Source organism: Cordyceps fumosorosea, assembly GCF_001636725.1.
Source record: "Cordyceps fumosorosea ARSEF 2679 chromosome Unknown scaffold_10, whole genome shotgun sequence".
Taxonomy (NCBI): Eukaryota; Fungi; Ascomycota; class Sordariomycetes; order Hypocreales; family Cordycipitaceae; genus Cordyceps; species Cordyceps fumosorosea.
Genome location: NW_017387310.1, coordinates 502,466 through 519,048, shown reverse-complemented (window position 1 = coordinate 519,048; position 16,583 = coordinate 502,466). Strand labels below are relative to the sequence as shown.

Here is a 16,583-nt window from a genome sequence, read left to right as displayed (position 1 = left end):
TTCTGCTCGGGAGAATGCAACTGTCGACGTCTTCTGTATTGGAATTGTTTATAGTGACCGCGGGCCATTTTTTCGCGCCGAATTTCTGCGAAACGCCCTCACACCAGCAGCATGTAAGCTGATACCTGTTCACTAGAGGTGCCCGCTTTCAGCGAGTGTTGCTGCACAATGCGTCCTGCAGCGTTTGGGTCTGGGCTTTTTTTGGTCCGAAGATGCCGATGCGGCGCAGGTGGCTGGTGAGCCAGACCCCACTCTTACTGTGGGTATTATCCTGTGGCGGTGCTAGCGACAACGACAACCCAAGCTTGAAGGTGCCCTAAGCAAACACGTGATGTGAAGGGCACAAATTTTTCGGGCCTATGCGAGTCCACCACACAACCATTATCGCATCCACCTGGAACCTCTTTTAGTCCGACTTGACGACACAAACCACCGACGACTAACCACAACAGAGGGACAGGTCTTTTCGCTAAGACGTCTTTCCTACGACTTTTTTCATAACGGCAGCGGCGGAAAACAAACAACGACAAGATGCCTTCCGAAGCCGGTCACAGATGTACGTTTCGCCGCCGCGCCGCGATGTTGCGATGATTGGAGATTACAATCGTGAACTGCAAGGATGGTTTTCAGGATCATATGCTAACATTGTCACAGTATACGTCAAGTGAGTGCGAGCGCGTTCGATTCGGCCGATTCGTTTGGGAGGATTCGATGTTCAGGATCACGACGACAAGGGCCGAATGTGTAGCTGGAGGAACTTGCGCTGACCATGTTTTGCAGGGGACGTCACCTGAGCTACCAGCGCTCTCGTCACATCACCCGTCCCGGCACCTCCCTCATCAAGATTGAGGGTGTCGACAACGTTGACGGCGCCAAGTAGGTCCCCCTGCTTCCCAAATCTTCGACGCCTGGTGTGCGCGTGCGACACGGAATAGCAGCTAACCTCGTTGAACCAGCTTCTACCTCGGCAAGCGCGTCGCTTTCGTCTACCGCGGCCAGAAGGAGATCCGTGGCACCAAGATCCGCGTGATCTGGGGCAAGGTCACCCGCCCTCACGGTATGTTTACAGAATGACGCAATTCCACTTGAAGCGACAGGCACAGTCATAGCTCGAGAGGCAACTCCTTCTAACTGGTTTCCTAGGTAACTCCGGTGTCGTTCGTGCCAAGTTCTCTTCTCCCCTTCCCGCTAAGTCTTTCGGCGCTTCGGTTCGTGTCATGCTGTACCCCTCCTCGATATAAATAAAGGAGAATTCGGGGTGGAGTTGGTACTAGGCTGTTTGATTTTGGCTGCATTGGAGGCAAGGATATAAAAAATACACCGCCTTGCGTTAAAGAGGCATTCAATTAAAAAGACATCCAAATCACCATGATTCTCCATGGGATGAGACTGAAAAAAACGATACGACTGAGTGAGGCCCGATGAAGCGTTGGACTGTGAGTGTGAGGCTGAGCAATGAGGAGGATCGGGGGGTTGATTTATTGATCTAACAGCAGGTTACGGCGGACGCTAACACGGTGCGTGGTACTACAATTCTGGGGGACGCCGAAGCTCAAGCGACTACGGGTGAAAACGAGACTGATTTGCTATTTCCGTCATGGACTGGAATGTCCCAATAACTAACGCCCAGCAGGAGACCTAGGAGCACGACCTCGACGGGGCCGCAGATGGCCCAGAACCAGGCAAAGTTGCGCTCGCTGGCGGCCCAGGAGCCGCCCATGCTGAAGACAGCGGCGAGCGAGGAGACGGGCAGGAAGACGGTGCCAATGACGGCGAGGACGAGCAGAATCTTGTTCTAGACACGCGCGCGGTCCGCCTCCATGACGGTTGTCTCGGCGGTGAGGTGCGCCATGGTGGCCTGCAGGCGCGCGTGCGCCTGCGTCATTCTGTGCTCAAGCGCGGCGAGGTCTGTCTGTAGGTCCGCCGCCACTTGCCGCGTCGCGACGGCCTGCGCCTCGGTCGAGTTGTGCGGCGTACACCAGACGGGACGGCCGCGAAGGCCGGCGGACGCGGCGCTCTGCCGGATCAGCGCGCAGTAGTGGGACATGCGCCGGCGGGCGAAGAAGAGGTCGCGCATGGCCCGGCGGAGGTGCTCGACCGAATGGGAGTCGTCAGTGCCCGCCACCGCGCTGCAGCGCCCACTCGATGGCGTTGAGGACCCGCGTAAAGTAGGTGGCGAGGTGCGCCCACTCGTGGGCCACGAGCCGGTGCAGGTCCTCGACGACGATGAGCGGCGCAGGAACTACGGCACCGGTTGTGTGGAGGCTGTCGTTGTGGCGCATGCACTCAAGGAGTCGGTTCCGCCGGCGAGCGGGTGGCCGCGGTGCCGTAGTACCGGCTGTTGATGACGGCAAACGGAACCTACAAGCGGCACTGCAGTTCCAGAACTCCGGATGCCTATCCAAGAAGATGATGCCTAGCCTCATCAGCATAGGGGCCTCGGGCCGATAGTTTCGGGGGATGTACCAACCCGCCATGGCCGGTCGTGGCGGCTATCGAACCACGCCGTGGCCGAGGTACGCGTAAGTGCTAGCGGCGGAAAAGCGGTCGTCCCCAGCGAGGTCGCGACGCTGGACCGGATTCATCGGACCAAAGTCCCGGTCGTCCCGCCACGTCCCAAACTCCTTGGCCGCCTTCTGGATCATGGCATAGCCAAGTCGCATGGGCTTGTCAAACTGCCGAGCGAGCACGTAGCTAAACGTCAGGTGGCTCTGCTTGGCGAGCACGGACGGTATCTGCAGCACCTTGGGCCGTATTTCGGTAAAGTTGAACGACGGCTGATCCTGGAAGAAGTCGTCGAGGCATTGCAGGAAGGAGGTGTGCTTGTGTGTCGTCACGTACGAGGCCCAAAAGTAGCGCAGCGCAGGGACATCGGGCTGCTCGATGATGAAGACTTGGGGCGTGTCCGTGTCCGGCTCGCCGAGCTGGATATTGGTATGATAGCGAGGGCCAGCATCGGCGAATTCGACATGATGGACGCGTGCTACGGCGGTGAGGACCTGCTCTTCCCATGGCATAAGAAGCCACTTTTGGTCCAAAACTTGTGGAGGTTGGGAAAGTACTCATACTCTTGGGGTGTGAAAATGTGCTTCATGACGGCAGGGCCAGTCATCAGTACTACAGTTGTTTCATAACGTCTCAGTGCAGACGAGAGCTGGCAGAGCCGGGGATTTATTGGCACTGCTCATTTGTGAATTATCATCTTGATAGAGGTTGGCTGAAGTGTGGCTGCTGGGGCTGTTGAGGCTGTTGATATTTTGCTGCAGCCACATAATAACCATTACGGCAGCGTTTTATTTGCTTGTCACGATCTTGGCTCATATGCTTAAGTTTGATGTAACGGTGTTTCGAGAGTGCAGGTGCGGGTTGGGGAGTGGTTGGTGTGTTGAATAAAGCGGTGTCGTCCAGTAAGGCGAAACGGTCATATCGACAGCTTGAGCGACGAGAGTGACTGAATTCCGGCTTGTGCTTGGACACCTGAGACTATCGCGAACGGCGTCAGGAACGGCGGCAACAGGAATGCGATTTGGGTGCTTTTGGGGTGGCGAACAATGATAGCCATTCTGTCGCAAGCGGCGGATCGGCGTCGGTCGGGATGAGGCTGGGCAGGGTGGCCCCGCCAACCACTAGTTGGTGTACTAATAAGTAAACCTCAGCCACTGATAAAAAAAGAAGTCCGTTTGCCGTCCGTCGGTCCAGGAGTCAGGACCAGGCATTCCAGACGATTTGCACACGGCTACCTGATCAAGACAAGACAAGCCGCTAGAACTGATGAGCGCTAGCTTCCAAGGCGAGCACCCACGGAGCAGAAGCTGCGGCAATGTGATGGGCAGTCGAGCAGTGGCTTTGCGGTGGAGCGGATGGTGATGGCGCCAGTTTTGTCACCAGTTTATTGGAGGCCGACAGGCGTGTGGTGCTCTGGGCATTGATTGGCACTCAAGCACTGCATTGGCATCCCTGTTTCGTCAGGGAAATGCAAAAGCAGCACAGGCCAGCAACATGGCAAATCTCCTGCTGGTAGCATGCTGCTGAGTAGTGTAGGATCCAGCTGCCGCTAGGCAAACCTACACAGAAACACGGAGAGCGCAGGAAAAAGCGACGCGTCATGAAGGACGCCAAGTGAGATAAGTGTCTGCTGGTGCAAAGGCTGTGTGGCGGGGCTGTCACAGGCGATTCGTGGGTATTTGGAAGGATTTTCGGGGGATTTCAAGTTGATAAATAGAAGGCGTGGTCCGGGTCGGTCTAGGAAGGTTTTTGCTAGTCGAATGCTTCTTGTCCTGACTTTTTCGACCTTGTTTCAAAGCCTCTCTTTGTGAAACAATCTCTTGTCCTTGTTTCCACCACCTTTGCCTTTTGGCCACGTCAATCGCTACCGGCCACCACCATTGTTGATTGTCGTCCTACCATTCACTATCAAAGTATCATCTGCCAGCAGCCCTGCGTGTTGGTATTCATCGAGCTCCGCACCATCCATCCATCCGATCGCAGCTTTACGAGGCTGGCTCGTATCGGCTTGTCACTTTTCGGCATCGACTTTGGGGGAAACGAAATCTTTGCAAGGCGTGCGTTGCGGGTCGACGACCGGGTTTGAAGACGGCCCCGCCTCCCAGAATACCCAGAGTACCAGCCAGCGCAGACAACAAGCCCCAGCGTACCATCAGTGCCTTGTTCGGTCGGTCCATACCAGCCCAAGAAAACCGGTTACCTGCCCAAACAAATTGGCTCACAGCACGGGTGCATTAGTACCGTTGCCGTCTTGTGCAACGTCGAAAGAAAATCAAGGTACCAGACACCCAGAGTACGAATTCATCTGCATTCTGCAGCCTGTTGCAGCCTGTTGCAGCTTCTTGCAGGACCACATCACGCTAGCAAGCCTGCAAACGACGCCACAAAACTCCGCTTCCGCCTGCCGATACGCTTGCTCCGCTGCTATTATAGGTACCTGGCTTCCTCGCCCGCCAAGCTGTACCTTTCTAGCTGCCCTGATAGGAAGTCAAACAGCTCTGGCACAATAACTCTGGCACATCGCAGACCAGACAATCCAGAGTATTCCTGTTAGACGATTCAAACCCGCCAAGTACGCAGCCGGCGCTTTTCCTCCTCTGCTGTCCATTTTCGGTACCACCTACGGATACAGCTCACTCACATACCTTCCATCCCCATACCGTCCTCTCTCGGCTGCTACGGCGACGGACCCCCCACCCCCCCCAAGAATCACACCTACGTCAGTCAGGTGGCAACTCGCATCGCAACTCCCCCAACATCGTGCCTTTCTTTTCCCCTTCTCCTCCTCCCGTCTCGCCAAACCCATCGCCTTTCATCCATCACCAGCAGCATATTTTCATCAGTTTGCCGCCTCTACCATCTCTCGTCCTGTCTCCCCCCGTTGCCGCCCATCTCTTCTCCATCCGCCATTCAGCCCTGGCATCCCATCTTTTTTCTTCTACGCCGCTGCGGCCCACCTGTTTTCACCAGTGACCCAACCTCCTCCACTTGATCCCAGCAACCTGCTGCTCTCTCGCCAACAGCATCGACTCTGTCCATCCAACAAGTCCCGTCTTCTCCGCTCTCAATCCCACCCAAGGTCAATTCAAAACTTCATACACGCACTCGGGCCTTCCATCGCCCGCCGTTGTATCCTCGATCGCTCGCTTGATCCACTCGTGCCCGACAAGTTTACGACCGCCCCCCTGCTTCTGCCCTGCGACTTGTGGTGGCCCTTGTTGCCCTCCCGTCTCCAGCGCCCTGCGCGCCCATCTCAGCCCAGTTTTCAAATACTCGTCCACCCCCAGCCCGCCGTCATCATGGCTGGTCAACCCGGTCAGCAACATTTCTCCTCCTCGCAGGACCAGCGCCAGCAACCTCCTGCCGGCTTTCAATACTATCAAGAGGAGCGATCCAAACCGCGCAGCTTCAGTGTCGGCTCTGAGCATTCTAAGAAGTCTCACAAGTCCCAAAAGAGCGCCTCTTCCCAAAAGGAATACGAGACATCGGCGGAAAAGGAAACGCATCGTCTTCACTCCAAGGCAGACCCGCTCGTCGCCATGTACGAAGCAGAGCCATGTGAGTAAAAACTGTCTCGACTTCTCTTTCCGACCCTGCTAATTCATTTAAAAGCTATGGTGGCCGCCATGGCTTCCGACACCAACACGGCACCGCTGCGTTCGTTTCAGCACAAGGATCTTCAAGGAAATGTCATTAGTACGTCGCGCTCACCACTCAATCGTCGCGCGCCCGCCTCGCGCCTTCGCCGCCACGATGCTAACACCGTGCAGCTGACCCCGACCGCTCCAATCCCACCCGATCGCGCTGGGAGCGACCGCTCGATACTATTCGTAGTTTTGAAGCAGCCATCAATGGTGGCTATCAGCGTCGCTCCACTGTCCACCGGGATGAAGCGGCCAACTGGAATCGCCGCACCAGCATGTCGACATGTAAGCTCGGCTTGAGTCTCCTCGCCACCCTTTCGCTAACCTCGCTAATAGTCCAACAACCACGCTTCCCTCAAGACAGTTATTATGGCAATAACAGCCGTCCCATCTCATATCGCGACTCCCAAACGGCGCCTAGCACTCGCCGCAACTCGGGCTTCTTTGACGGCCAAGGCTTTCGCCCTCCCCGCAGAGACTATGAGCAACAACACGTCTACCCTCTGCCCAACAAGGACAGATCTTACGAAACTGTGACTTCGGCCGCCGGCAGCGGGCATACGGACCCCGCTGGATATCAAACCGATCCTACAAGTAGTGACAATAGTTCGATCCGGCGAGCGTCCCCGACCAAACGCCAGGAACCCATCAACGACTATGGCATCGGCTTTGCCCACCCGCAATCCAATCTTGGTTTCACCCAACCACAACAACAGGCGCATCCGCTACCCCCGGCACCTGTGGCGGGCCACGAGCCAGTGCCGCCTCCCGTTCCGCGCAAAGGCAGCTTTTTGAAGCGGCAGCCTACTCAAGAGAAGAGGAAGAGTTGGCTGTCGCGCCGCTTTAGCAAGAACTAATATTAATGCGTAATGTGCATGGTCGGCGTTGGTAGCGTACTAGTTGAATTATTGGAATTATTCTTTGATTTACGCGGCTTAATTTACCATTTTTTGCGGCGTTGTGGACTGTTGACTAGGCGTTGCCTTACTCGAGTCGTTGCTCTTGCTCATGACACTTGACCATAAGTCTTGGTTAGAATACATTAGACTCCGTACTTACCGTTACTATTGTGATTTGTCTCGCCATTGATACGTGAATTTGTCTCGGCTTTGGCCTTGGCATTCCATTGTTGCATCCATCACTTTTGACAACGCAGCAATTTCATTTCTTCTCTGCCATCTTCATTATCGCCATTGCATTAATCTTCGCGCCCTAGCTATTGACGGATTCTATCCTTCGCATTGCCCTCGCCGATAATAATTTTATTGCCCTCGCTTTTGATTACTCATTCATCCTTCTTCGCTTTGGCCTTGGCCTTAATGTTCTCTGAATCGTCTTCATTCATAGCCACAATAACGTAACCCAACAACACCACATTGGCCAACAACGCCGCAAACCCCCCTGCCCATGAAGAGTTGCCTAAAAAGTCAGCATGCCTCCTACCTCGACAGCCCAACGCCGTACCTTGAAAAATTGTATGCACAGTCAGGAAGTAGGAGCCGATTGGCAGCACAATCATGGCAAATGTAAACCCCAGTAGCTTCAGAATGACGTGTCTAGGCAAGTTAGTAACTGCGGCCTCGTCGCAACAAAGGCCATCGCGCGTACTGTGGCACTGCAGGGCTAATATTGCTCTTCTCATTTTCCGTATCGTCCTTTTCCAGGATTGTCCTCTCGGACGCGTTGATTCGTCTCGTGGCCATTGCGTTGATGAATGGAGAATTGGCAGTGCAGGTATAGTTACGGGACCCTTCCCGCCATTGCAGCGCTTTCTGGTTAAAGTGAACACGTGACTTCGTGATGACATCGCGCGCCAAAAAGTCGCGGGTCAGTTGGTTGTGAATTTTCACCTGCCCAACGGGGGATCTGCTCTTCAAACACAGGCACTCCGCCAATTTCGGCTGCCTCGCCTTTGAGAAGCCCTCAATCATGGCAAATTCTTCTCCCCTGCTGCCAATTCGGCAGCTCGTCAGCGCCCGCACGCCCGACCGTGGTGAGCAGGACACCATCCCCTGCAGCCCGGGCGCCCTGATGATGATGCGCACCACGACGACGCAGCCCACGCAGATCCTGCCGCCCAGCTCCTCGCCGAGGAGCATCGTCGAGGTGCCCGCGTCGTCGCCGTTTCAGAAGCCGCAGCAAAAGCCCATCGTCTCGCGGCTAGCGCCCGCCGGCACCGTTTTCCGGCCACCGCAACGGCCACGCCGACCGTCGCCGTCGCCGAAGCGCGCCCACCCGGCCACCACCATCTCGCTGCTCTCTGACGATGAGGACGACGACGGAGGCGGCCTGCAGCTGCCGAGGGGGGACATCAGGCCGACAGACTTCAAAGCGCACGTATCCGCCTTCGCCTATAAGCCGAGGGCGGAGGATGAATCGCGGCGAATGAGGCTGAAGCAAATATACGACGTGTTCGGCGAGAGGGTGACACCAGAGCAGGCCCGCGAGGCGCTGCGTGCGTGCGACAATGACTTGGACGACGCCATACAGCACCTAGAAGACCTAACCAGGAGGAAGAAGAGGCGGCTAGTGCAGGGGCGGCGCCCAAGCCTGGTGTCGCCTAAGGAGTCGTCAGCTCCTACGCCAACATCGTCCCCTCCAGAATCACCTCCTCCAAAGTCTTCCTATCCAAAATCTTCCTTACAACAAGCGCCTCGGTCAAAGTTATCTTCGCAAAAGGCGTCGCGACCAAAGCCACCACCGCCAAGCCAGGAAGTGATTTTAATAGAGGATGACGGGGACGATTACCAGGAAGAGGGGGAATTGGTAGCGGATGAGAATGACCGAGTCTTGGAATCAATCAACAACAGCACACTACAGGAACTGGCTGCCATGACTGGCATGAAGGAAAACTTGTTGGAACCCATCATTGATCATCGACCATTTGCTGACTTATACGCTGCTCGGAAACTCACCATCAAAAGGCCAGGATCCCGGAAGGGAGCGCGGGTCAGCATCGGCGAGACTGTTGTTGACGCCGTGCAAATTTTCCTAGATGCCGTGACCGCCATTGACGAGGTAGTCGCCACATGTGAGGCCAAGGCGCGCACCGTCAAAAGCGTCATGGACACATGGGATCTCGACTACTTTGGGCACTCGAAGAGCAGGAAAACTCCCGACGAAGGGGCACCTCTTACGCCCAACAGCGCAACCAGTTTTGTGCCGCCGCTGGTGCCGCAACAGCCCACCCTCATGGACGGCCACTGTCGCATGAAGCCGTTTCAGCTCTTCGGGCTAAACTGGATGACACTTCTCAATAATTACGGAATTGGCTGCATTCTTGCTGACGAAATGGGTCTGGGAAAGACTTGCCAAGTTATTTCATTTATATGCCAGCTCGTGGAAACGGCAAACGGGGAGCGACTTTGGCCGAACTTGGTCGTCGTGCCACCAAGCACATACAACAACTGGCTGGGCGAATTCGAAAAGTTTGCACCCGGACTCTCCGTGATTGGATACCGCGGATCGCAGTCGGAACGCGCCGAAATTGCCTACGAAATTGAGCAGGATCTCGACGCATATCACATCGTACTAGCCACGTACTCGCAAATCAATTCAGAAGCCGATCTTGAAGCCATGCAGTCGTTTTGCCTCAACGCTGCGATCTTTGACGAGGGACACAAGATGAAGAACCCGGATACAAAAGGATACAAGGACCTGCGCCGCATACCTGCGGCGTGGAAGATGCTACTCACTGGAACACCTGTTCAAAACAACTTGCTTGAAATGACGTCGCTCCTCAACTTTATCAACCCGCAAATGTTTGACGGGTACATGCAACATATTCAATATATCTTCAGCCAAAAGGTAACGGTACGCGACGTTTCCAACGGCGCGTTTCTATACAGCGAGCGAGTTAAGCGTGCTCGCACGATTCTGGAACCATTTATCCTCCAGCGCCGCAAGGACCAGGTGCTGTCAGACATGCCGCGCAAGATTTCCCGGGTGGTGCACTGCGACATGACAGAAGACCAAAAACCAATATATGCCGAGTACGAGGAGCTTTTCAAAACGGCTCCTTCGGAGCGCAAATCGAGCGGTCGCCAAAACGACCAGAACAACGTGTGGATGCAGCTGCGCAAGGCCGCCCTTCATCCGTTACTCTTTCGTCGGCATTTTACGGACCAGGCTGTCACCAAAATGGCCAAGGTATTAATGGACCGCATTCCTCAGTCTGAGCTGCATCAGCCCGACATCAAACACTTGATCCAGGAGCTGAAGAACGCGTCCGACTTTGAGCTACACTTGTGGTGCCGCGACTACCCGTTTCTGAAGGAGTTTGACGTTTCGGAGTCATCGCAGCTAAACAGCGGCAAGGTCAAAAAGCTGCTGGAGCTAATCCGGCAGTACCAGGCCAACGGCGACCGCGTCCTCGTCTTCTCCAAGTTCTCGCGGCTCATCGAGCTGCTGCAGGAGGTGCTTGCGAACCAGGGCATCAACCACCGGGTTCTGACGGGCAGCACGAGCGTGGCGGAGCGGCAGGACCTGATTGACGAGTTCAACCAGGACGCGGGCATCCTGGTGTTCCTGCTGACGACGGGCGCGGGCGGCACGGGCATCAACCTGACGGCGGCCAACAAGGTGGTCATCTTTGACCAGTCGGACAACCCGCAGGACGACATCCAGGCGGAAAACCGGGCGCACCGGCTGGGCCAGACGCGCGACGTCGAGGTGCTCCGGCTGGTGGCGGCGGGGACGGTCGAGGAGCTGATCCACGAGGCGTGCAGAAAGAAGATTGAGCTGGCGAACAGGGTCACTGGCGGGGAGGCTGCAGGCGAGGAGCAAGGGGCGGAGACGTTGGAGACGGAGGTGCGGCGGATGATGAAGACGCAGTAAAGGAAAGGGAAAGTGGTTGCTGCAGCAGTTGCTGTTTGTGCTAACAAGGATATCATGAAGATGATGGACCATTGATTGTTGCTGGTAGAGCAACACTATTGCATTTTTGCTCTTGTTGGCTAGGTCACATTACTAGAGTTACAAGCTAGGGAGCATTGTATGAGAGCATTGCATGGCTATATAATACACGAGGCTAGAATTGCATTTGAGACGGACAGAGCTCGGATATGGTGGGTGCCTGATGTGTAGCCAAGTTGACACAGCTACAGTCTTGAGTCCAGAAAATTAAAAGATGGTAATTTACATAAATCACTGGAATAGCTGAAATTATTCCAGCCATAATTAAAGTAATGTCTAACTTCATCATATAATTCTAAAAGGAACCCCATGTTAAAACCGCTGAAAGACATACATGTAGTATGTACAAACGCTCCCTGGTGGAGTGGGCACCTGGCAACTTGGACTCTTGCATCACACCAAACCACCATCCTATCTTGGCGACGCCCAAACCGCCATCTTCAAACATTGGCGACGATGGGCCTCTCAATAGGCACCCTCTTCCAGCTACGCCTACGACTATGGTTCGGTAGGCTCATTTTCGGGCACGAACTCGGACCCTCGGTCGTTCGCGTCAGTTGGCACCGCCTCATCAAGGGGCCCGTCGTCCCGTGCGATATTGAGGCCATGGAGTACGTCGCGACGCACACGTCCATCCCCATAGCCAAAATCTACAACCGGCTGCAGTAACCCAATTGCCCCGCGAAATGATTCGCTGTGAGGAAACCAGGATGTGGCTAGGGCCCTGCAGCATCGACACCACCTTCAATTGCGAACCATTTAGACCTCGGGGCTGCCAGCGACCAGATACCAGGAGACAGTACGCCGATGGAGGGCTACCTCGCAGGCAGTCTCGTCGTTGGAAGGGGAAGCTTGCGAGGGCGCCTAAAATGAGGGGCTAAAAAACTTCGTCTTCTATCGGCCGTCGTCCGTCTTCCACCAGCCTTCAATCGAACCTCACTTTCCCTTTCCAAACATGGACTGGTTCCTCGACGCAAAGGGCTTGTCCAGCCCACGGGTCGACCCGTTGTCCAGCACCCAGCTCCTCGGCCAGTTGGTCATCGGTGAGCTGCCCGCCGACGTGACGCCTGAGGCGGTGCACGCCTTATTTGAGACCGTGCCGCTGCCGGTCAAGAAGACGCACCCGCAGCAGAGCTGCGTGACGTGGGTCCTGGACGCCGTCGAGCGCCTTCAAGAAAGGGGCTGGGCGCGCCTTTTTGACGTTGAGAAGACGAAGGAGGACGCGCTCGCGTATGCCGACAACCGGAACTGGCCTAGTACTGAGCCAGAGATCAAGCACTATGGTCTCAGCGCTGATGAAGCGCAAACAACTGTCGTCTAGGTACTCAAAATAAGAAGGCAGTGCTCCGCTCTGTCTTGCGGGTTTCAAATCCGGGAATCGTGCTCCTGGTCAGTGATATAATTAGCTCATAACCTGGTTCAGTTAAGATGCTGGCGGATGTCATCGCAAGTCAGTGGAACAGCCACCATACCCAACTGGTAAGCGCCAGCTTCATGGCGTCGTGACCCGCCGCCGTCGCTGGCCAGCACCTGGGGAAAACCTAACCAGTCTTGGAGATCCCGGCTGCCTAACTAGTAGTTAGGTAGCTAACTAAAGTTGCTCGTTCATACACCCCACCCCTTTTGCCCGCTGCCAAGGGACAAGTCGATTACTGCTGGGCACTGCATCATAGTATGTCGAGAGTACTGTACTGTATTGGTACTGTGGGGTCCAACGGCTGACCCGCTAACGAACTTGATCAGATCAGTCAGTGCAGCTCCCCACGACTGCCTCTTGGCGTGAATGTTTCCCTCGCACCTTCCTTCTTTTCTTCCTTCAACACCCTACAAACGCGTAATACTATGTACATCAGGCAAGTAACAGCTTTCGCTGAACCCGACCAATTGTCGAATCTCGTTCCTGCGGCGCGAGCAACTACCTAAGGCATACATACCTATCTATGTATGTACTTCCTTATGCACCGTTCTTATCCTTGACCTTTCACCCCTTGTCGTACGAGCTTGTTACTCTCCAACAATGTCCTCGTGTACCCAGCTATGTAGACCCAGAAGCATCGTATTTTATGCTATTTAAATGACACTTTACATTGTTCTTGAGCATTTCCCATGAATCTCGCTGTATTACAACCCGCTCTCCCATTCATTCTGTACTGTGGTTACACACTCAGCGCTGTGGATCTATTTCATGCAGCAGGCAACCGCAGCCATAACCTCGCTCTCACCTTCTCACCCAAACCCCTCCTCGACCCCCTCATCCCCTCATACCTGGCTCATCACCTGGATTAAAAATCTTCATTCATCTCCCATCCAGAAAGAATGTTAGTCACGCTCGCCCTCTACCACCGTGACACCCTCTCGCGAGGCAACTCTCGTCGCATCTTTGGATACGAGGCCTACCACTGGGGTCTCCTGCTCATGTCCTCCTCCTCCTCCTCCTCCTCCACAACCGCCGCCACCCCCCCAGACTCCCCCCTCTACTCCTTTGACGCGACCGACGCCTCTGACATCGACCCCGTCACCTTTCGCCTGCGCAACCCGTCCATGGACTGGTGGCTGCGCGCCGAGGCGCCCCCAGCCCCCAACCCCAAGCTCATCGGCCAGCTCGTCGTAGGGACTATTGCGGCTGATGCCTTACCCAACGACACCGCTGCCGAGGACAACGAGTTCCAGCGGCTCAGGGCCTTCTTCCAGACGGTCCCGCTGCCCGTCAAGAACACACACCCGCAGCAGAGCTGCGTGACGTGGGCGGTCGCGGCGCTCGCTGAGATGCAGACCCGCGGGTGGGTGCGCCCGGATGTCGACCTCCCAGCCTTCCAGGACGCCGCGCTGGCCTACGCCGATGCGAGGATGGGCGAAAACGCCACGGAGCCACCCGTCAAGGAGTATTTCGCATAACAGCTTCCCTTGCCGTTCGCGGGGGGGACGCAATCGTCCGAGCCCATCAGGATCTGCAGCGGCTTATCTTGATAAGGCGGCCCCCCCAACATCCTCGGCCGCGGAGAACCGTTATCTTTACCGACGGACTCACCCAATTGTGAACCGTTGCATCGGTACCTCTATCTGGGGGAGGGTTCATACTACGACAATGTCAAGGGTGCGGGACTTGCATCTTGGCAGCTTTCGGTAACATTGGCAGCGTCTTCAGTCTCTGCCGTTTGATAGCACGGCCCTTGACCTTTCCAAGACATTTTCCCATCCGCCCAATTAGGTTGCCTGCGTATCAAAGATAAGTCGCAAAATACATGAGTGATGCCGGATCGCTCATGATAAGGAGAACAGGCGGGAAGGGGATACGGGAAGGGGGTCGTGGTATAAAGAGGCGTCTAGGCCCCTGCATCGAAACAGCGGACCGAATCGACGACATATTACAACAGAAGAAGGCATCAGACAGTCACATTCAAGGTATAAAAAGCTTTCTTTTTCCTCTTTTCTCTTGGCTTCTCTTTTCCTCTCTTTTTTCTTTACAGGAAAATGGCGGAAGCAATGTTCACCGCCGCGCAAGGCGTCCACGTCCTCGGCGAGATGGGCCAACGCAAAGCCACGATGGCGCCGCATCGCGTCTTCCTCAGCGGCGCATCGGCAGGTGCCTTGCTCGCGTTTGCATGTGGCACGGTACTCATAGCCAACGCCGCTCCGTGGATGCAGGAGAACGCACCTGGGCTCATCCGCATCATCGCCAGCCTGGTGTTTCCCTATGGGCTGGTCCTGATTATGCTCACCGGTGTTGATCTCTGCACGGCATCATTTATGGTATGCTTCTCTCTCTCTCTCTCTCTCTCTCTCTCTCTCTCTCTCTCTCTCTCTTACACACACACATACACGCACACACACACAATTAATCTCCCAATCCTTCCCTACCCTCACTTTTTACATGCTTCCACATCGAGCGAAGCGAGGCTAACAAAACTCAGGTCACCACGCTCGCCACTCTCCAGCGGCGGATCCCCTGGTGGCGGATGCTCTCCCACTGGACCCTGACCTTCCTCGGCAACCTCGCCGGCTCGCTGCTCGTCGCCGCGCTGCTCCTCGACCACGGCGGCGTTTTCGCCACCGAGCCGTTCCGCTCCGCCGCCATCTCGCTCGCCGTCAAGAAGCAGGTCTCCCCGGAGTGGTACCAGATCTTCCTGCGCGGCATCGGCTGCAACTGGCTCGTGTGCCTCGCCGTGTACGCGGGCGTGCAGGCGCGCGACGTCACCGGCAAGACGGTCGGCATGTGGTGGCCGGTCTTTGCGTTTGTGTCGCTGGGCTTCGACCACGTCGTCGCCAACATGACGTTTATCCCCGTCGGCATCGCGCTCGGTGCGCCGGGGCTAAGCGTGGGCTTGTACATCTGGAAGGGCGTCATACCGGTGCTGCTGGGAAACATTATCGGCGGTGGACTATTTTGTGGTAAGTTTCCTGTGTATCTGAGCTGTTCTTGGATGTATTCGGTTGTCCCCGAATGCGCTAGCTATGCTGGCTGTGTCTGGGCATGATTTTTTCTGATTTCGATCGATGACGAATTCCTTACTGACGATCATCTAGGCTGCTTCTACTGGTACATGTACTCGCTAGAGATGGAGGAATTATCGCCGATGGGCTCAATCTTAGGCAAGTAGGGTATAAAAGCAGGCATCACAATTACGTTGGCGTGAATGGGCAGTGCCCTGGTCTCTATGTAAACTGAGCCCGATGCCGCTTGAAAATGAGCGACGTCGACATCGTAATTCCTTGGGCTACGTCAGAGCCGTACCCGGGTTTACGGCGGGCGATCCATTCGTCATGGAGGCCGTTGCGATTTAGACCCTGAACATGTGGCGGACAGTTGCCCACGTTTTTGGGGCATTGGTCATTAACGCGTGGTAGACGCGTGGAGACGCGTCGCTAACGCGTATAGTGATGATGTAATTCACCTGTCAGCTTCCAGCGCCGAGAAGTGAGCGCCGAACCCAAAAAAAAACCTATGTATATAGATATATATATATCCAGTATAGGGCAAAGTTGTCAGCCGAGTCAGCAAGGCTATACGCGAGAGCAAAAGGTCGGAGAGGTAAAGAAAGAAACAGATGATGACGCGGGTACAACTCGCGCCGCGCCGCGCACAGGAATGTTGGTTCGCGACAGGAATGCGATGGGAAGCTGACCACATGGACTAGCTCGCACCAATGTGTCGTTTTGACTCAAGGGTTTCTCCGTCTGACGTTTTTAGCCTTTTTAGTCGGCAAAGACAGTTGGGTTGCGGTGAGCAGGGGATAGTATGCGGTGAGTCCGGGGCAGTATGCGGTGTGTCCGGGCAGAAGTGTCGGTTGACAACCTCCGAGCTGGCATATGCAAAGCACAGCTTTGCTCATGCGAGTAAACGGTAAAGTCTTGCAACAGGGGGCGGCAAAGACGAAGAGAGATCTGGCGACCTGGCAACGGGGAAGGAAAAAAGGGAAGAAGGGCAGGGGTGGGGAGATCAAGGGCGGATACTGCAGGGCTGCTCGGGCGAACTGGTTCGTCACTTTTTTTTTTTTTTTTTTTTTTTTTTTTTGTGGGGGG

General features: G+C 55.4%; 9 protein-coding genes across 9 annotated transcripts; 6 read left to right on the top strand and 3 right to left on the bottom strand.

Annotated features, from left to right (window-relative positions):
* Positions 1 to 531: 531 nt before the first annotated feature.
* On the top strand, positions 532 to 1,241 carry ISF_04667 (Ribosomal protein L35A; the record flags this gene model as incomplete). The annotated part of the gene is made up of 5 exons (XM_018848273.1): positions 532 to 556; positions 655 to 664; positions 781 to 876; positions 957 to 1,057; positions 1,144 to 1,241. The coding sequence occupies 5 exons, from the start codon at positions 532 to 534 to the stop codon at positions 1,239 to 1,241; spliced, it is 330 nt and encodes a 109-aa protein (XP_018704607.1).
* Positions 1,242 to 1,552: 311 nt separating this feature from the next.
* On the bottom strand, positions 1,553 to 2,077 carry ISF_04666 (hypothetical protein; the record flags this gene model as incomplete). Its single annotated transcript, XM_018848272.1, has 2 exons — positions 1,553 to 1,795; positions 1,826 to 2,077. The coding sequence occupies 2 exons, from the start codon at positions 2,075 to 2,077 to the stop codon at positions 1,553 to 1,555; spliced, it is 495 nt and encodes a 164-aa protein (XP_018704606.1).
* Positions 2,078 to 2,111: 34 nt separating this feature from the next.
* On the bottom strand, positions 2,112 to 2,477 carry ISF_04665 (hypothetical protein; the record flags this gene model as incomplete). Its single annotated transcript, XM_018848271.1, has 1 exon — positions 2,112 to 2,477. One exon carries the CDS (start codon positions 2,475 to 2,477, stop codon positions 2,112 to 2,114), a length of 366 nt encoding a protein of 121 aa, XP_018704605.1.
* Positions 2,478 to 2,492: 15 nt separating this feature from the next.
* ISF_04664 (hypothetical protein) lies at positions 2,493 to 3,017 on the bottom strand (the record flags this gene model as incomplete). Its single annotated transcript, XM_018848270.1, has 1 exon — positions 2,493 to 3,017. The coding sequence occupies one exon, from the start codon at positions 3,015 to 3,017 to the stop codon at positions 2,493 to 2,495; it is 525 nt and encodes a 174-aa protein (XP_018704604.1).
* A 2,787-nt stretch (positions 3,018 to 5,804) lies between these two features.
* ISF_04663 (hypothetical protein) lies at positions 5,805 to 7,006 on the top strand (the record flags this gene model as incomplete). The annotated part of the gene is made up of 4 exons (XM_018848269.1): positions 5,805 to 6,063; positions 6,118 to 6,201; positions 6,276 to 6,434; positions 6,486 to 7,006. 4 exons carry the CDS (start codon positions 5,805 to 5,807, stop codon positions 7,004 to 7,006), a joined length of 1,023 nt encoding a protein of 340 aa, XP_018704603.1.
* A 1,072-nt stretch (positions 7,007 to 8,078) lies between these two features.
* ISF_04662 (SNF2 family helicase/ATPase) lies at positions 8,079 to 10,985 on the top strand (the record flags this gene model as incomplete). Its single annotated transcript, XM_018848268.1, has 1 exon — positions 8,079 to 10,985. One exon carries the CDS (start codon positions 8,079 to 8,081, stop codon positions 10,983 to 10,985), a length of 2,907 nt encoding a protein of 968 aa, XP_018704602.1.
* A 1,033-nt stretch (positions 10,986 to 12,018) lies between these two features.
* ISF_04661 (hypothetical protein) lies at positions 12,019 to 12,384 on the top strand (the record flags this gene model as incomplete). The annotated part of the gene is made up of 1 exon (XM_018848267.1): positions 12,019 to 12,384. The coding sequence occupies one exon, from the start codon at positions 12,019 to 12,021 to the stop codon at positions 12,382 to 12,384; it is 366 nt and encodes a 121-aa protein (XP_018704601.1).
* A 995-nt stretch (positions 12,385 to 13,379) lies between these two features.
* On the top strand, positions 13,380 to 13,958 carry ISF_04660 (hypothetical protein; the record flags this gene model as incomplete). The annotated part of the gene is made up of 1 exon (XM_018848266.1): positions 13,380 to 13,958. One exon carries the CDS (start codon positions 13,380 to 13,382, stop codon positions 13,956 to 13,958), a length of 579 nt encoding a protein of 192 aa, XP_018704600.1.
* Positions 13,959 to 14,546: 588 nt separating this feature from the next.
* ISF_04659 (Formate/nitrite transporter) lies at positions 14,547 to 15,661 on the top strand (the record flags this gene model as incomplete). Its single annotated transcript, XM_018848265.1, has 3 exons — positions 14,547 to 14,813; positions 14,975 to 15,452; positions 15,588 to 15,661. The coding sequence occupies 3 exons, from the start codon at positions 14,547 to 14,549 to the stop codon at positions 15,659 to 15,661; spliced, it is 819 nt and encodes a 272-aa protein (XP_018704599.1).
* Between the last annotated feature and the right edge of the window lie 922 nt (positions 15,662 to 16,583).